Source organism: Pelophylax lessonae (assembly GCF_965119305.1).
Source record: "Pelophylax lessonae genome assembly, chromosome: 7".
Taxonomy (NCBI): domain Eukaryota; kingdom Metazoa; phylum Chordata; class Amphibia; order Anura; family Ranidae; genus Pelophylax; species Pelophylax lessonae.
In genome coordinates this window covers 204,362,599-204,383,369 of record NC_138774.1, presented here as the reverse complement: position 1 = coordinate 204,383,369, position 20,771 = coordinate 204,362,599, and the positions used below count along the sequence as shown (strand labels likewise).

The window sequence follows — 20,771 nt, the reverse complement described above, 5'->3', positions numbered from 1 at the left end:
GAAAACATGGGCCTGAGCTTCACAGTGACTGATCACTGTGATAGCCAATCAGAGGCTATGACAGCAATCAGTTGACCCGGGATCGTCCGTTCCCGTCCCGATCCTTAGAACGGGGCCTGGGGCTCTCGGTGAGACCCTGGTCTCTGGGCTGCGCTCCCAGCACAAAGGAAGACGCGCAAATATGCGGCCCCATGAAAAAAAAAACCCAGTGAAGTTTGGTCGCATATTTACGTACTGTCGGTGTCAAGGGTTTAAACTTCCTTATTTTTGGTTTGTTGTATTAATCTTTTAAAATAAATGTATTTTTTAACTGGCTGAAGTGATATATTGTTCTACATTAGTCATGTATCCCATAAAGCTGAACTCTAGTAAATGAGACCCCCACACTGCAAGGGTTAAATGCATGTTAGTCTAGGGGTGCAGGGATCAAAATGATATTGCTTAGCTTATTCCTGGGTCCGGCAGAGTCTCTCAATACAGGCGACCAGTCCCCTGCAACATCCTCTCTCAAGGATTCACACAGTGCAGGGTTAATAGCCTTGCACTGTGCATAATGCGGATGAGGGACCCCACCACAGAACAGAGCTTGAGGACAGTGCTGGAGGTGGACACAGCCAGAAATGAGGTAAGTAAAACAGATAATAAAACGTAACCCTACACCCCTAGACTAAAAAGTAATTTAACCCTTCAGTGTTGGGAGGGAGTGGTTGTCTCATTCCTGGATTTCAGCTTTAAATGATTGCATTTGGTAATTTCAAATGACAATAAAAAGACAAAGTAGAGGTAAAAAGCCTAAGCCCACATTCGCATGGGTGTTTAGCCACACTGTGAATCCTAGTGGCAAGATTCCTAGATGACAGCATGGGAACCCTGGGAGTGACGTCACACACTGAGGCATGGCAACGCGTTTCACCACAGATGTGTTAACATGGCGCATTTTATGCATTATAAAATTGAAAAGCAGCGCTATATAAAAAGTCCAGGTATAGGTAGGGTCCAGCTGATTGGTCTCCTTGAAGTGCCACCACCACCAGAGAGATAGAGCAACCCCAATCACACTGCCGCTTACCGTCCCACTAATAAAAGAAGGCTCAAAGGTTCCACCAAACTGCTCCTCCAGAAATCCTCAGCAATTCCAGGATCAAGCCAATTAGGTGCGACTCCATACAGATGGTACAAGGCAGACTGATCACTCATATATACCAGAAAAAAGCAAAAAAGAAAATCATAGTGCAACACCTAATGAACCACCATTTAATTTTGTAGAGTGTTGCACTATGGTTTTCTTTTTTGCTTTTTTCTGGTATATATGAGTGATCAGTCTGCCTTGTACCATCTGTATGGAGTCGCACCTAATTGGCTTGATCCTGGAATTGCTGAGGATTTCTGGAGGAGCAGTTTGGTGGAACCTTTGAGCCTTCTTTTATTAGTGGGCGGTAAGCGGCAGTGTGATTGGGGTTGCTCTATCTCTCTGGTGGTGGTGGCACTTCAAGGAGACCAATCAGCTGGACCCTACCTATACCTGGACTTTTTATATAGCGCTGCTTTTCAATTTTATACTGTTTTTATGTTTTATCCAGCATATGTGCAGCAGCTGTTTTTTATTTAATAGACCCAAGCGCAGTTTTTTGTTTCATTTTTTTAGGCATTTTATGCATTATTGCGCATTGCGTTAAGGAAGTACAGTACATTAATTTGAAATGGGCCACCATTTGATAACATTTTATCATTAATATCTGGCCAATGCCCATTGCCTTAGAGGGAAGCACATGTAGTGTGGTGAAGGAAGATACTATCCATCTTATCAGCACTTTTAAACACCAGGATGAGCACCAATGTGATGAACTAGAGAATTTATATGCATTAGTGTGATGAACTTTATGCATAGTGCACAATTTTTTTATGATGAACTGTAGAAGTCATATCAATTAATGTGATGAACTTTATGCACAGTGCACTTCTTTTACCTGCAGACCCCACAGGGGTATTAAGAACACTTTGCAAGTCATGGCTTGTGGTTTGATGTATTACAAAAGGGCAATTGGTGGCCCATTTCAAATTAATGTACTGTACTTCCTTAACGCAATGCGCAATAATGCATAAAATGCTGCATGTTATCACATCTGTGGCATTGCAGCACAATGGACCTGAAAGGTATGAAAGGGTCCTAAAGAACCCTTTCTGTATGCCGGGGTTTTACCTCTTTTACTCTACAAAGAATTCCCCCTTCTCTTTTCTGCTGACCTTAAACTGAACAACTTTCCACCATGCTGTTTACTATATGGACATTTTATGGTTTTATACATGGTGCCTCTATGAATAATTTGTGATTTTATTTATCTGCAGTTCGTGTCTCAGCTCATGATCTTCATGATAAGCATTGTGAGCTCCATATTCTGCGGACACCTTGGGAAGGTGGAGCTAGACGCCGTGTCACTGGCCATCGCGGTATGTTCCAATAAAAGTAGAATGAATCTGCATCATATATTAAATAAAAAGGATGTATGGGCAAATAATTGCAAACATGCCCATGTAAGGTCCATGTACGCTATAAGGTATAAAAAAAGGGACTCTTATTCTATTTGACCATACTGCTACACATTATATTTTTAATTCTCTACAGGTGGTAAATATTACTGGTGTGGCAGTGGGGGCAGGACTTGCTGGAGCATGTGACACATTGATATCACAGGTAAGATACACGGTGGAGTGCTTGCAGTCACTGGGGGTACTTATAGTCCCTGACCCTATACAATTGTAGTAGCCTTCTGAAGACTAAAGCTTGTTATAAATTGCCTAGCTGGCTGAATGAGAAAAAGTGGACTGATTTCCCCAGGGCTTTTTTTCAGCGGGAACGCGGGGGAACGCAGTTCCGGTACCTCCAGTCTGAATGTATGCAATGGCAAATTGGTGCTGGGGTCAGTGGGGTGAGCTGAAGGGCCTATTGATGCTGACTGCTGGGGGATCTATTGTTGCTGGGGTGAATCTATTGTTGCTGGAGGGAATTTTGTTGTGAGTGGGGCTATTGTTGCAGTGGAGGATTTATTGTTGCTTGGGGTAACTATTGTTGCTGAAGGGCTATTGTTGTTCGGGAGGGTCTATAGTTGCAGGGGAGGATTTATTGGGGGGGGGGGGGGTTGTTGCAGGGGAAGATTTATTGTTTCTGAGGGGGATCTATTGTTGGGGGGGTCTATTATTGCTGATACCAGGGGATCTATTTTACTGCTTTTATAGTTATCATTAACAATTTCCATACAAATTACCTAGAACCAGATCATGATACTTGGTTCTGTATTCTCTAAAAGGGGGGGGGGGGTACTGGTGGGTGGTAGAGGGTGGAACCAAAGGACAGTGCTCGCAGGTGGGTAGGTGGGTGGAGACAAGGGGTGACTTAGAAGAGAGGAGTACCTGCACCTATTCTCGGAGAAAAAAAGCCCTGGATTTCCCCATCTACACATTCTAGGTGGATTGGTAAATCCTCCCCACTGTGTCTTTGTATCCTGACAGCAGGACTTCCCCACCATCAGAATACACTGATCAGCCCAATGGATGCATGCGACGATTGAATGCTGGTTTTCCAGCAGGACCGTTTGACAAAAGCCAATTCTGGTAAACAGTGAGGTGCTACACAAAGATTAAAATTGGAACCGGACAAATTTTGATCCATGTATGGCAAAGTCTTAGGCGACAATTTTAATACTTCAAAAATACGTCCATGTACACTATAGTATGCACTCAATACTTGGGCGCTTCTATCGCATGAGGTACTGCATCAATGCGGCGTGGCATTGAGGCAATCAGCCTATGGAACTGCTGAGGTGTTTTGGAAGTCCAGGTAGCAGCCTTCAGCTCGTCTGCATTGTTGGGCCTGGCATCTCTCATCTTCCTCTTGGCAATACCCCAAAGATTCTCTATAGGGTTTAGGTTAGGCAAGTTTGCTGGTCAATCAAGCACAGTGATAACATGATCATTAAACCAAGTATTTGTACTTTTGGCAGTGTGGGCTGGTGCCAAGTCCTGCTGGAAAATGAAATCAGCATCTCCATAAGGGCTCTTTCACACGGGCGATCCGATCAGATCCGCCTGTCAGATTTTTAGGCGGATCTGATCGGATCCTCCATGCAGCTCTATGGGGCAGCGGATGCCAGCGGAGACATCTCCGCTGCCACCCGCTGCCATCCGTATCCGATCCTGTCCGTGAAATCTGGACGGATGGAAACCCTATTTTTCCATCCGTTCAGGGATCGGATCGGATGAGAGCGGACAGGCGGTCCGCTCTCATCCGATCCCCCATAGAGAGCAGCGGGAGCTGTGACACCTCCCTCTCCGCACTGCAAGCGGAGACGGACCTGTCATCCGCCGGCTCAGCGGGGATCGGCGGATCGATCCCCGCTGAGCAGCACGGATCCGCCTACGGAGGCGGACCGTGTGAAAGAGCCCTAAAGCTGGTCAGCAGAGGGAAGCATGAAGTGCTCTAGAATTTCCTGGTAGAGGGCTGCGCTGACTTTGGACTTTGGATAAAACACAGTGGGACCAACACCAACAGATGACATGGCTCCCCAAATCATCACTGACTGTGGAAACTTCACACTGGACCTCATGCAACATGGATTCTATGCCTCTTTACTCTTCCTCCAGACTTTGGGACCTTGATTTCCAAATGAAATGCAAAATTTTCCACAGTCCGTGATGATTTGGGGAGCCATGTCATCTGCTGGTGTTGGTCCACTGTGTTTCAAAAGTCCAAAGTCAACGCAGCCTTCTACAAGGAAATTCTAGGGCACTTCATGCTTCCGTCTCCTGACCAGCTTAATGGAGATGCTGATTTCATTTTCCAGCAGGACCTGGCACCTGCCCACACTGCCAAAAGTACCAATACCTGGTTTAATGATCATGGTATCACTATTCTTGATTGGCCAGCAAACTCACCTGACCTAAAACCCATAGAGAATCTGTGGGGTATTGTCAAGAGGAAGATGAGAGACAACAGACCCCACAATACAGATGAGCTGAAGGCCACCATCAAAGCAACCTGGGGTTCCATAAAACCTCAACAGTGCCACAGGCTGATCGCCCCCATGCCACTCCACATTGATACAGTAATTCATGTAAAAGAAGCCCCAACCAAATATTGGTATAGTGAGTTCTCTACTGTACATGGACACATTTTTCAATTAGCCAACATTTCCGTATTAAAAATCCTTTTTTTTTTTCTTGATCTTATGTAATATTGTAATTTTCTGAGATACTGAATTTTGGATTTTCATTAGCTGTAAGCTATAATCATCAAAATTAAAGGAAAGAAATGCTTGAAATATATCAACATGCATGCAATGCATCTACATAAAATATTACAAGTTTCACGTTTTAAATTGAATTACTGAAAAAAATAAACCTTTTGATGATATTCTAATTTTTTGAGATGCACCTGTACAAGGCCAAAGAACTCACCAGGGCGGAGCACTTGTCACCTTTTCTCTTGTAGCGCAGTTAATCCAGCATACTTGTAAAATGAAAATTGTGAATCCTTACCGATCAGTCACTTTTATTTCAGATCTATGGGGGGCGCAACCTAAAATTGGTCGGGATAATCCTGCAAAGGGGTATTCTTATCCTGCTACTCTTCTGCTTCCCATGCTGGGCCCTATTCTTGAATACAGAACCCATCTTGCTTCTCTGCCGGCAAAACCCAGAAGTATCCAGGTCAGTTCTTTATTAAAGGGTAATGAATCTGAACCCTTACAAGCAGCTTAGAAATTGGAGAACCAATGTTTTTATTCCCTAAATAATTCTTTAAAGCAAAAAAAAAGTTTTGGGTATGTAGTACATTTGTTAACAGAGGTCTATGTATTAGATTGAAAGGAGAAACATTATTAATAGTAGAACAGATCAACACTTATTTAACCACCTCCTGCCCGCCTATAGTAAAATGACGGCGTGCGGGATCCCCTCTCATTCTGGGACTTCACCCCAGTCTTACCGCTCCCATACGCCCATGGCACTCTTGGTAAAGAGCCGATGATGCGGCTCTTTACCCAATGTGATCGGCTGTGTCCAATCACAGCTTATCACATGTAAACACGGAAGTGCCGGTTATTGGCTCTCCTCGCCTCACACTGACCGAGGAGTGAAAAGCCGATCAGCGGCATCTCCTCGTAGGGGAGAGCTGTAAAGGAAATAAGGGCACTGATCATCAGTGCCCTGATAAACAGTGCAGCCCCAACAGTGCCCAGCAGTGATGCCAATCTGTGCTTATCAGTGATGCCAATTCGCGCCCAGCAGTGATGCCAGTCAGTGTTGCCTTTCAGTGCCCATCAGTGCCTGCTCATCAGTGCCCATCAGTGCTGCCTATCCATGCCACCTATCAGTCACCATCAGTGCCACATTTCAGTGCCCATTACTGCTGCATATTAGTACCTTCTCATTAGTGCCACCACATAGGTACCCTTGAGTGCCGTCTCATCAGTGCCCATAAGTGCCGCCTCATCAATGCATAGTTACATAGTTACATAGTTACATAGTTAGTGAGGCTGAAAAAAGACACAAGTCCATCCAGTTCAACCTATGTGTGTGTGTTTGCTTTTAACCGTACATTGTATACCCCTGTATGTTGTGGTCTTTAAGGTGTCCATCCAGTAGTTTTTTGAAACTATCAATGCTCCCCGCTGATACGACTGCTTGCGGAAGAGAATTCCACATCCTTACCGCTCTTACAGTGAAGAACCCCTTACGCACTTTAAGGTTAAACCGCCTTTCCTCTAGTTTTAGTGAGTGGCCACGTGTCTTATTGTATTCCCTTACTCTAAATAGTTTGTTCCTTATGCTAGGGTCGCCAGTACAGTATTTGTACATTGATATCATATCCCCCCTCAAGCGTCTCTTCTCCAGAGAGAATAGGTTCAGTGCTTGTAGTCTTTCCTCATAGCCGATGTCCTCCATTCCCCTAATTATTTTTGTTGCCCTTCTCTGGACTTTCTCCAGTTCCAGCACATCCTTCCTGAGGACCGGTGCCCAGAACTGGACAGCATACTCCAGATGTGGCCGGACCAGAGTCTTGTAGAGTGGAAGAATAATCTCTTTATTTCTGGAGTGAATCCCCTTTTTTATACAACCCAGTATTCTGTTGGCTTTGCTTGCAGCGGCTTGGCATTGCATGCCACTTCCAAGCCTGTTGTCTACCAGTACCCCCAGGTCCCTTTCCATCCTAGACTCACCCAGTTAGCACATTGGCCTCATTAGCGCACATCAGTAAAGGAGAAAAATTACTTATTTGCAAAATTTCCTGACAAAATCTGAAAAACTTTCTTTATTTTTTTTAAATTTTCAGGCTTTTTTGTTTTTTTTTTAGCAAAAAGTAAAAAAATGCAGCATTGATTAAATACCACCAAAAGAAAGCTCTTTATTTATAAAAAAAAAAAAAAGGTCCAAATGTCATTTGGGTACAGCCATTGCATTACTGCGCAGTTGTCATTCAAAGTGTGACAGCGCTGAAAGCTGAAAATTGGCCTTGGCAGGAAGAGGGCAAAAGTGCCCAATATTTAAGCCGTTAAAAAGGAGAAACGTGATTCCGCAAAATGTCACAAGTGTCAGACGTCTACAGGATTATTTGTACATATGGTATGTGAATGCCCCAAAGTTAGACCTCTTTGGTCCAAAGTTACGGAGTTTATAGCTGACACATTCAATCTGCCTAATGTGTGTAGTTCTCTGGTATGCCTTTTAGGGGAGGACGATATTATGGATAATGCTACTAAATTCTTTTTAAAACTTTTGTCCTTTTTTGTAAGAAAATTGATAGCACTGATTTGGGTATATACTGACACTCTTGGCTTGGCAGCACCAAAGAAATAGGTTAATTTAGATAGCCCGTTATATTAGATGACATATGAGGATAGGGGGTGCCCAAAAAAATATGGTCCAGGCGGGTGAATTCATTCGAAACAGTGGCAGAAAGCCCATAGGGAAATAAAAAGTCTTGTTCCTTGTAAGAACTTTGTGCAGGTGGGATACTGCATAACATTGATATCTATGATGGCCTAGGGTAATACAGGGGCACTGTCTTTGGTTAATGAATTGGGATAGGTTAATGTTCACTCTGGTATGTTTTTGCCTTTTTTTTTTTTGTTTTTTTCTGAGGGATTTGGTTGTTGAAATTGTTTGGTATGGTTTATCTGATATACATATCAAGATATAATATAATGTAATATAATATATATATATATTAGTTAATAATAATAAAGTTAGCTATATGCCATTATGTCAGCCTTACTATTCTATACTGGTTGATGCTCCCTGTAAATTTCTTCCATTTGGAATTTGGATTAGGCACAGTAGATGCAATATATGGTTTGGATGTTGGTATTGAATTGTAACCCTGATAGGCAATGTCTATTGCAGGGGTAGGGAACTTATGGCTCGCGAGTCAGACGTGGCTCTTTTGATGGCAGCATCTGGCTCGCAGACAAATCTTTAATAGAGGGGGGGCGTGTCCGGACGTGAGCCGCGCTGGACGTGTAGTCCCAGAGCTCCGCCGCGTCTACCACTTAATCCAGTGCCATCCGCGTAGCTGTGCCCGGTGCCAAGGAGATTTCTGCACCCATCGACGGTACACTTTGTGGGCTACCCATTGCTACCCTCAGTTCGTCTCTGGGTGACCGAATCGCCGCGCTGCGGACCCCGCGGCCTACTCGCGGTACCGCCGCCAGCTCGTGTGCTGTGCATCTGAGGACCTTGGCAATCACCGCCCGGTAAGGAGACCTGCCATCCGCTCCCTGTGCCCCGACAGACACGATCTCCTTCCACTCTGACACCCGGGGACCCGCGGGAGCTGCCTCTCACATCCACTTCTGAGGCCTTCTGCGGCCGGCCTCCATTTTCTCAGGGCCTATACTCACCTCCATCACTCGCAGGCCTGCAGGCGCTCATTGCATACCTGCATGCTCTGCTCTCTTCCCGACCGGACTCCAGGCACTTTCACACGGCTCCATCTACTCACTGTATAGCTGCGGCCCATGAATATGAATATTAAATATAGATTCCCAACCCCTGAAATATAGTGTATGGCTCTCACGGAATTACATTTGAAAATATGTGGTGTTCATGGCTCTCTCAGCCAAAAAGGTTCCCGACCCTGGTCTATTGTGTGTGTAGGAATATGAAAACTGTATATTGTTTGCTGTACAATACGTGCTTATGGCAATAAAAAACTGTTTTAAAAAAAAAAGGAACAGATGGATTTGGGTCCCAATGAGGGACTGACTGTGTACCTGAGTAAATGGGCCACATTATCCTGGGGCCACAATCTTCATATATGTTTTTTAAAGTCCTGTTTTTCTTAGGAAAAGAAGCCCTTGAATGAAATGGCAGAGAAATATTTCACACTGACATCAAACATCAATAAATAGAATATTTCTGGTTTTTAAGAAAATTCTTTAGCAATAGATCACCTATTAGTTAAAAACAGATAAGGACAGGAAAGTATTTAGTATTTGTCTGTTAAACAAACATTCAGTCTTGATTAGTGTATTTCGTACAAATGACTTTTGTTTCATCAAGCAGAAGTCCACTTGAAAACAACAGGACAATTGGATAGGATTAGATATGTTTATGTACTGTAAACGATACTGGCATATACAGTAATTCAAACAAAACCATAGAAAATGTCCTAGCTAAACTTACCAACCAGCCTGCAACTAACCAAATTATTCTGTCTAACAGTTTGCCTTAAAAACAGGGGTTTAGTTTGCACACAAACATTTGCCAATACAAGCGTAAGCTGCAGAGCCACGTCACAGCACCCCAGTATTTTCTGCAGTCCTAACTCTATACATTTTTTGAGAGCCTCCATAGTAAAAGGACATGCATTCTAATGGATAGATGGCAGGATGGAAGGCAGGTAAGCCTGGTGTGAGCCCACCCCACCTTAAAGGCACAGGGGCACACTGGACATCCAGCATATAACACAATGACAGCAAAGGCGTCCAATGCGTTAACTCACCAGTATTCCAACAGTACAAACAAACATCCACTGCCCTTACCGATAACTGGCCTTCCCAGTAAGGAACAAATTAGGACTGCAGATAATACTGGGGTGCCGTGAAGTGGCTCTGCAGCTTACGCATGCATTTGCAGATGTGTGAAAACTAAACCCCTGTTTTAAACACAAACTATTAGACAGGAAAATTTGGTTGGTTGCGTAAGCTGAGCTGGGAATTTTCTGTGGTTTTGTTTGACATGCATCGCCCATCCATGTGCACCTTACTGCGAAGGCCAGTTATAGGTGGCGCAGTGGCCATTTGTTTGTACTGTTGGAATATTGGTGACAGGATGCACTGGACGCCTTTGCTGACATTGTGCAATATGCTGGGTGTCCATGGAACATATGAAGTCTATTGCGCCCATGAAGTCCACAATAATATAAAAAAGTGTGAATAAGTGAGTGTGAATGCAGGGTACAACTTCAGCATCTAGTTCCGCTAGCTGAATGCTGATTCAAGAAAAACCCAAAAGCCTGTATGAAGACTTGAAGAAAAAAATGCGGTAAAGAATCAGAGGGTGCATCTTTTAACGCCAGCCATGGCTGGTTTCAAAGGTTCAAGGCTAGAGCCAACCTTCACAATGTAAAAGTAAGTGGTGAGGCAGCGAATGCAGATACTGTAGCTGCCCGGGAATTTCCTGCAATGCTTCGAGAAATTATTGATGAAGGTGCTTATTAGTCCGAGCTGGTTTTCTATTTAGATAAGACAGGACTGTACTGGAAAAGGATGCCAGTTACATCAGTAAGAAGGAAAAGTTGATGCCAGGCTATAAAGACGCAAAGAACAGGTTAACTCTGTTGTTGGTGGCAATGCTTCCAGCGATCCGAAGCTGAAGCCTTTCTTCGTTTGCCATTCAGAGAACCCAAGAGCCCTTAAAACATAGCTAAGGGCTCTCTTCCTGTTGTGTGGAAGAGTAACTCCAAAGCCCGGGTTGCGCAGGTCATTTCTCAGGACAGTTTTTTTTTCACCAATTTATCTCAGAGATAGAGAAATATTGCTTGGAGGAAGATGTCCCATTCAACATTCTTTTGCTGCCTAAAAATGCTCTGGGCCACCCCCCATTCATAGATGACTTTCATCCCAACGTCAAAGTAGTGCATCTGCCACCAAATACTACTGCACTTATCCAACCTATGGACCAGTGAGTAATTGAAAGTTTCAAGAAATATTATTTATGTCACATTTTTCACCAGGCAGTAAAGGCGACTGATGAATCATGAGTGACCTTGCGACAATTTTGGAAGGACTATAACATCTACAAGGCCATAAAAAAACATTGACTTTGCTTGGCGAGAAGTTATGGGATGAATGGGGTTTGAGAGAACCTTTGCTTGCAGTTTGTTCATGACGTTTGTGGAGTTGAGAGGGTGGGTGAGGAGTCCAAAGAGGTCTTCAACTTAGTGACGACTTCATTGAACTCTTTGCTGTGCAACATGAGGAGTTTACTGATAAAGACCTTATGGAATTGGAGGCCCAGCGAAAGGATGAAGTGAGCCAAGAGGAAGAAATAACTAAAGGACCAAAGAGATTCACAAAACAGGAAATGGCAAGGGTATTTTCTTTATTTAAAGCGGAGTTCCAGCCTATTTTGCAACTTTAGTGATTCCTGGAGTGCTCGCTATGCTGATCAACAATTGGGCATTTTCAATTTTTTCAGGGGTCCCTTACCTTATTTTCAGGGCATTTTTGATTGTACTTCCTCCTTTCCCCCCTCTGTGGCCACGGCCACCGACATCACTTCCGCTTTGCATTGCATCCTGGGAGCTGTTTGTCATCACTCCCAAGAGGCTGGAATCAGGAAGAACTCCCAGAACACTCCCTGTGTTCTATCAGATTTCCCTACCCCATCAGATTTCCCTACCTACGTCATTTCCGGTTGAGATCAGCTGTGGATTCGTCATGCACCAGCTGTAGCCGCGTCGCATGCGCAGAATAGGTAGGGAATTTTGATAACATCATAAGAGGTGAGGAAAAGTCCTACTGCGCATGAGCAGGCCCATGCGCACCAACGGGTCAAGCAGCGGGATCTCTTATAGCAAACATCCATCCGATCTCCATGGCCCACACTGCGCTGACCCGACACTGCACCAAGCCGACACTGCACCGACCCGACAATTCGATCTCCATGCCCCACACTGCGCTGACCCGACAATGAGACAATGGGAGTGCGCGTGTGGGTAGGGAATAGGATTGTCCCATTGTCGGCTCGGCGCAGTGTGGGCCATGGAGATCGGATGTATGTTTGTTATAAGAGATGCCGATGCCCGATCCGTTAGTGTGCATGCGCCTGCTCATGCGCAGTAGGACTGTTGCCTCACCTCTTACGATGTTCTCAAAATTCCCTACCTATTCTGCGCAGGACGTGTGACACGGCTACAGCTGGTGCATGACGAACCATCACCGGAAACAACGTAGGTAGGGAAATCTGATGGGGTAGGGTTTTCTGACAGAACACCCTGGAATGAGGAAAAAGGACACAGCAGATTACACTGCAGCTTCAGATGTCCACATCCAATATGGCCGCGCCCAGCGTTTTTAAAAGTAAGATTTTGATTAAATCCAATACTGTACACTTTGTAAGTATGAGAATAGCAGTTCTGTAAAGGGCGATGGATTAGTATTATAGGGGTATTTTTAGTTAACCACTTAAGCCCCAGAAGATTTTACCCCTTCCTGACCAGGGGGTATTTTGCGATTCGGCACTGTGTGACTTTAACGGACAATTGCGTGGTCGTGCGATGCTGTACCTAAACAAATTTGACGTCCTTTTTTCCCCACAAATAGAGCTTTCTTTTGGTGGTATTTGATCACCTGTGCGATTTTTTGATCATGCGCTATAATCAAAAAAATAGCGTCAATTTTGCAAAAATAACAATATTTTTCAAATTTTTTTATATGAAATTCTCCCCCAAAAAATGTAAAAATCAAAATTTTTTCACATTTTTGGCCAATTTGTTTTCTGCTACCTATATTTGGTAAAAAAAAATCACAATAAGCGTATTTTGATTGGTTTGCGCAAAAGTTATTGCGTTTACTAACTAAGGGAAAGATTTTTGTCATTTTTGTTGTTTTTTTTTTAAACGAGTAATGGCGGCGATCTGCGATTTTTTTTTTTGCGGGACTGCGACATTGCGGCGGACAGATCGGACCCTTGATTGACACTTTTGGGGGTACCAGTGACATTACTACAGTAATCAGTGCTATAAATATGCACTGTTACTGTAAAAATGACACTGGCAGGGAAGGGGTTAACTTTATTGGAGAAGGAGGGGTTAAGTGTGTCCCTAGGGGCGTAATTCTAACTGTGATTGGATGTGGCTTTTCATGTAACAGCAGAGATCAACGGTCCTACATAGCAGGACCGTATGATCTCTGCTGTTACACAAGGGAAAATGACAGGCGGCTTTGTTTACATTAGCCGCCTGCCTTTCTCCCTCTGTAACCGATCGCGAGTGACCGGCGCACATCGGGTCCGCCGGTCGTTCGCGCGGAGGTGTCCGTGAACGAGCGGGGGTGGGAGCGCGCCTCCGGCGGCGCGCTCTCGCCCCCTATTGGCTCACAGGCGAGTGACGTACCGATACATCACTTTGCCTGCACGGGGCTGACCGTCGCAGTATATGTACTTGCGGCGGTCGGCAAGCGGTTAAGGAGGAACTGTTTTTTGTTTTTTTTACAGGACCCAAACGTAGAACAGTACACAAAGGTTGCAGCAGCCATTCAGAATGCTATCCAGTGTTACTGTTTCATTTCATCCATGATGTGAAAAAAAGCTACTACCCAAACATCCCTGGATGTTTTTTCAAGAGGGTAGATAGAATTGAATCCAGCAATGAACCAGAACCTGTGCCATCAACATCAGGCTTGAGTAAAACTCCAGCTTGCCCTCCATCTCCTATTGTTGAATATTCTTCAGTTCCACCATCTCCCACCTCCCCTCCCTCCTACAGCCATTAACTCTTCTTACCTGTTCACTCCATGCCAGCCCCTGTATGCCAGCTGTTGTACTATACTACTATACATTTCAAGGTACTGTACTATAAGATTAAAAACATTTTCTTTACACAATTTGTTTGTGTTTGTTTTTTTATGCAATATTTGTGTAGAAAGCATTATGAAGCTCACTTTTGTTGAATTTACGAACAAAGCAGACTTACGAACGCGCTCCTGGAATGGAACATTGTTACAAGTAGGGGACTTATTGTATTAGCAAATGTTCCTTTTATGTTACAGAAAACATTAGATTAAACATTGCTAGAAGCCTGGCCTTGGTTTCCAGGCGAATTCATATTTTCAATGGTTAGAGACGCTTTTCAGAACAATAGTTTGACCTTCTCATCTGTCTAAACATTTATACCAAGAAACAAAATGGATACTTAACCACTTCCCAACCAGCCTATAGTCAAATAACGGCTTTCCTATAACGGCTTTTCCAAGTGCTTTCCTATCTGGACTAGACGTGCGATCTTGCTGCTGATATACCACGTGATCGCCGTAATAAACCACAGCAGTTGTACACAATGGATGGCTTTCCTTTCATGCCATCCATTGTGTACAATTATGTTCCTAGCTGTGATTGGTTTGTTTGATCACTTGGTACAGACGGGGCCAATCAGAGCCCATCTGTACCATGTGATTGGCTTTGACCAATCACAGCTAATCACTACAAAACAAATTGAATGATTCAGTTTTATTCAATAAAATGCTTGCTTATAGCAATATAATTTACTGCTTTAACCTGCTGGCGGTATGATTGTTTCAGATTTTAGGTGCTGAAAGCGGTACAATTATTTTGCTAGTAATTCTTAAGGACGAACAGCCCAAACCAACTATTTACATATGATTTTTTTTTTTTACTGTGTGTTCTTCTTTATAACATCTTGGGTATGATAAAGTTTAAAACACAAAATCAAAAATTATAATATAATAAATAACTATAAATAAGTTAAAGTATATATATATATATATATATATATATATATATATATATATACAGTGGGTACGGAAAGTATTCAGACCCCCTTAAATTTTTCACTCTTTGTTATATTGCAGCCATTTGCTAAAATCATTTAAGTTCATTCTTCTTCCTCATGAATGTACACATAGCACCCCATACTGACAGAAAAACACAGAATTGTTGACATTGTTGCAGATTTATTAAAAAAGAAAAACTGAAATATCACATTGTCCTAAGTATTCAGACCCTTTGCTGTGACACTCATATATTTAACTCAGGTGCTTTCCATTTCTTCTGATCATCCTTGAGATGGTTCTACACCTTCATTTGAGTCCAGCTGTGTTTGATTATACTGATTGGACTTGATTAGGAAAGCCACACACCTGTCTATATAAGACCTTCCAGATCACAATGCATGTCAGAGCAAATGAGAATCATGAGGTCAAAGAAACTGCCTGAAGAGCTCAGAGACAGAATTGTGGCAAGGCACAGATCTGGCCAAGGTTACAAAAAGATTTCTGCTGCACTTAAGGTTCCTAAGAGCACAGTGGCCTCCATAATCCTCAAATGGAAGACATTTGGGACGACCAGAACCCTTCCTAGAGCTGGCCGTCCGGCCAAACTGAGCTATCGGGGGAGAAGAGCCTTGGTGAGAGAGGTAAAGAAGAACCCAAAGATCACTGTGGCTGAGCTCCAGAGATGCAGTCAGGAGATGGGAGAAAGTTGTAGAAAGTCAACCATCACTGCAGCCCTCCACCAGTCGGGGCTTTATGGCAGAGTGGCCCGACGGAAGCCTCTCCTCAGTGTAAGACACATGAAAGCCCGCATGGAGTTTGCTAAAAAACACCTGAAGGACTCCAAGATGGTGAGAAATAAGATTCTCTGGTCTGATGAGACCAAAATAGAACTTTTTGGCCTTAATTCTAAGCGGTATGTGTGGAGAAAACCAGGCACTGCTCATCACCTGTCCAATACAGTCCCAACAGTGAAGCATGGTGGTGGCAGCATCATGCTGTGGGGGTGTTTTTCAGCTGCAGGGACAGGACGACTGGTTGCAATCGAGGGAAAGATGAATGCGGCCAAGTACAGGAATATCCTGGACAAAAACCTTCTCCAGAGTGCTCTGGACCTCTGGAGACTGGGCCGAAGGTTTACCTTCCAACAAGACAATGACCCTAAGCACACAGCTAAAATAATGAAGGAGTGGCTTCACAACAACTCCGTGACTGTTCTTGAATGGCCCAGCCAGAGCCCTGACTTAAACCCAATTGAGCATCTCTGGAGAGACCTAAAAATGGCTGTCCACCAACGTTTACCATCCAACCTGACAGAACTGGAGAGGATCTGCAAGGAGGAATGGCAGAGGATCCCCAAATCCAGGTGTGAAAGACTTGTTGCATCTTTCCCAAAAAGACTCCTGGCTGTATTAGATCAAAAGGGGGCTTCTACTAAATACTGAGCAAAGGGTCTGAATACTTAGGACCATGTGATATTTCAGTTTTTCTTTTTTAATAAATCTGCAACAATGTCAACAATTCTGTGTTTTTCTGTCAGTATGGGGTGCTATGTGTACATTCATGAGGAAGAAGAATGAACTTAAATGATTTTAGCAAATGGCTGCAATATAACAAAGAGTGAAAAATTTAAGGGGGTCTGAATACTTTCCGTACCCACTGTATATATATATATATATATATATGTATACACATCTACAGATATATAGATATATACAGTATAAATACATATATATATATATATATATATATATATATATATATATATATATGTATACACATATAAAGATATATAGATATATATAGTATAAATACATATACATATATTATACAGTAAAACTACAGGATAGGGCACTGGGGGGCAAACTAATGTCAATTTATTTTATTTTATTTTGTAATGAAATCAGTGTGCTTGTGTGTTTTACTATTTGAATTTCCCGCCGGTTCCACACCCCTGCGAGCGTCACGTCGCAGGAGACGGAAGCCGGGGCTCACAAGCATCGGGCCGAAGATCAAGCCGCCGTATGCTGCAGGGACACATCGCTGGATCCCGGCGACAAGGTGAGTAACCTCTACAAGGATCCAGCGATGCTCCCTGGTGGTACCCCGAGTGTGGCTCGGGGGTTACCGCTTATGGCAGTGAAATCCAATCCCGAGCCACACTCGGGAATACCACTAAGGAGGTTAAGCAAACATAATGTATTAAAAAAAAATCCTGATCACTTCCTTAGAGTCGTACAATAATATTATATAACATGATATTACTCTGGTCACAGTGTATTGAAAATAAAAAAATCGTAAAAAAAGAAAAAAAATGTAATAAAAATAAATAAAAATTATAGTAAAAAAATGTAATAAAAATAAATAAAAATTATAGTCAGCAGTCAGTGTCCCTGATCGTCACCACACCAGTTATTTGATGACGTTGTACTGCATTGGTGACAGTATGTAATTTTATTTATTTTTTTTTAAAATGTGAAAAAAAATTATGACATCAAAAAACCGGCCATGCCTCTTTCTAAATACCTTGGACTGTCTACTTTTCAAAAAAGGGTAATTTGGGGGGTATTTCTACTGTCCTGGCATTTGGAAATGAGATAGTTCGATAGTACATCAGGACTGATCAATTTTCAGATATATACCATAGTTTGTGGTTTTGTTAACTTTCCTACAGATTTAATAATATACACTGATTTGGGTTATTTTCACCAAAGAAATGTAGCAGAATACATTTTGGCCTACATTTATGAAGAACAATTATTTATTTGCAAAATTTTATAACAGAAATGAAGAATAACATTTTATTTTTTCAAAATTTTCAGTATTTTTTTATTTATTCAGCAAAAAAAAAAAAAAAAAAACTCAGTGGTGAATAAATACCACCCAAAGAAAGCTCTATTTGTATGAACAAAATGCTTAATATTGAATTTGGGTACAGTGTTGCATGACTGTGCAATTGTCATTCAAAGTGCGACAGTGCTAAGAGCTGAAAATTGGCCTGGGCAGAACGGGGGTAAAAATGCCCAATATTTCAGAAATAATAATTCCTGGTAAAATATCAAAATCATACTTATATTACATATCCCAAAGGACCTTACCTACAACTACATGGGTAGTTTCTTCATGGCACACCATCATTTAGGCACTGGCTAGCCAACAATGCAACACCAGCTGATCAGTGTGTAACCAATACCTAGGCTATGCTACGTTCCTTTAAAAAAAAAAAAAAAAAAAATTCTAACAGTGAATATTGCCTTCATTTGGGAAAATCTATTCATTCCAAAATTGAATGTTAAAAGCTAATGAAACTTTGAAGTACTTTTGAACAACATTCGTCAAGTTATCGAAAGTACTAAGGATTTTTTAACTATTTATTCAAAAATCTACTAGTGTATGACCAGTTTTTGAATAAACTATTTACAGTATATATTTATTTTTCTCCTATAGATTGACACAGATCTATGTTTTAATATTCATTCCAGCCCTTCCGGTAAGTCTAACCATATCTATTTCCAATTGTCCCAGGATTATTATATTGTGGAAGCCTGCCAGAAATCAACTTTGCATCTAAATTTAACCAAATTCTCACAAAAAATACTTCATTTAGGATTCCATTTTATTAGAGTTTTCCCTTTGTTCATGTTTTCTCTCCCCTCACTGTATACATCCTCTATCCTCACCTCTGCAACCCCCCCATTCCACCACTCATCGTTGTACCCCCCATTATATTACTCACCTTTGCACCCCCCATTTCATTACAATGCACTCACCACTCCACATTTTCAACCTCCTTATTCCACCACTTGCCTTTGTATCCCCCATTCCACCACTCACCGCTATAGCCCCCATTATATTGCTCATCTGTGCACCCCCCATTTCATTACACTGCACTCAGCACTCCACATTTTCCACCTCCTCATTCTACCACTTGCCTTTGAACCCCCCATTCCACCACTCACCTTTGTACTCATAGTCCTCCACTCACGTCTGCTACCCCTATTTCCCCACAGGCACACACACACTTCGCCACTCACCTCTGTACCCCCAACCCCCAGTCCACCACTTATCTCTGTACTCACCATTCTGCCACTCACCTCTGTACCTATCCCTCCCCTATTCCAACATTCGTCTCTGCTCCCCTCCATTCCACAGCTTGGTTTAAATACTCTGCACCCCTCTTCCACTGCTCACCTGCATGCTCTACCTCTTCCGCTGCTCACCTTTGCACCTAGGCAGGGCCGTAGATAATTTTTTTTCCTGGGGGGGGGGGGTCAGCCTTGAGTACCCAGAGAACAATAATTATCACGCCTGCCACACTGTGACAAATTGTGGTGTGTAAATATATACAGTATATACAGCGCCCCCAACAGGCACATCTGTTAGTGAAGCAAATAGTAAAAATGGCTTCAATGTAAGCTGGGCCCTGCCTAGCAGCCTCGTGGATGAGACAGGTAGTCTTCCCAGTGGCAGTGCGGCTCCCGCAGCTGATAGGCTACACTAGCCTAGCTGCTGTGAAATTGACTGATGCTCTGGGGGGGGGGGGGGTTTGGACCCCCCTGACCCCTCCCTTATCTACGCCCCTGCACCTATGTATGACTTTGTGTGCAGCTTTGATCCAACTTTACACTCTCTGGATCAAAGTCGCATAAAAGTAGTGCAGGTACCTTTTCAAAGTCGCTAATTTTCAAAGATCTGAACGGGTGCCATTGAAATCAATGGGCTGTGACTTGTAATGACAAATTTATACGACCAAAGTCGCGTGACAAGTCGCACTAGTGGAAACGTAGCCTAAGAGGGGACTTCCCCTCAATGTAGAGAGGTTTGCTCTCACTTCATTCTGTCTTTGTAACAGGACGTAAGGAAAGATATAAAACACTTTATTATTTTTATATGTTTTATTAGGAGCTCAACCAAGAGAAAGTTAGTTTTGTAATCAATCAGACTTCCCATATCTATTAATGTTTTTCCTTTTTTTTTTTTTTAGGCTTCATTTCTTTATCAACTACAAGCCAAATATTTGCAGAACCAGGTACCAAATCCAACAGACAATGTGAACACACAAAAATGCAGAATTGTATTTCTTTTTTGATCAATATTACATCCAAAGCCTATTGTCAAGTTGTACAACAGTGACATCTACAGGTTATTAAATGGGCACAAGCCAGAATTCTAAATCAGCTATAGTATGCTAATGGAATTTCAGCTTTTATAGGTAAATCTTTCAATAGTGCATTATATTTCTCTAGGGGATGGAAAAGCACTTATCTGCTGCACCACCATGCTCCAGCGGTGGACTGTCCCTCTGCGTCATCCTGTCCACTGCAGGGCTGTGACGTCAGGACCTTAGACTGCTAAAGCATGGGGGGAAGAGGCTGTGGGGACTAGTTTAGCAGCCCGAATGAGCCTGCAGGAGCTGAGGATCATGTAATAAAATTTACTTTTTCATGCCTTCTAGATGTATACAAGCAGTTAACCCCCCTAGTGCAAGGGGGAGTCTTCACATTTCATGAAGTTCTGCTTAACCACTTAAGCCCCGGAAGATTTTACCCCCATTCCGACCAGGGGGTATTTTGCGATTCGGCACTGCGTGACTTTAACGGACAATTGCGCGGTCGTGCGACGCTGTACCTAAACGAATTTGGCGTCCTTTTTTTCCCACAAACAGAGCTTTCTTTTGGTGGTATTTGATCACCTGTGCGATTTTTTGATCACGCGCTATAAACAAAAAAAGAGCGTAAATTTTGCAAAAATAGCAATATTTTTCAC

The 20,771-nt window shown here is 42.8% G+C and overlaps 1 protein-coding gene across 1 annotated transcript in view; it reads left to right on the top strand.

The window, feature by feature from the left end:
* LOC309560300 (multidrug and toxin extrusion protein 1-like) overlaps positions 1-20,771 on the top strand; it is an 85,125-nt gene that overhangs the window by 17,219 nt on the left and 47,135 nt on the right. The window contains exons 2-6 of the mRNA XM_082263914.1: positions 2,347-2,448; positions 2,624-2,692; positions 5,555-5,703; positions 18,453-18,495; positions 19,990-20,034. Of these exons, the coding sequence (XP_082120040.1) occupies positions 2,347-2,448; positions 2,624-2,692; positions 5,555-5,703; positions 18,453-18,495; positions 19,990-20,034 (408 nt within the window). The remainder of the gene's footprint in view (positions 1-2,346; positions 2,449-2,623; positions 2,693-5,554; positions 5,704-18,452; positions 18,496-19,989; positions 20,035-20,771) is intronic.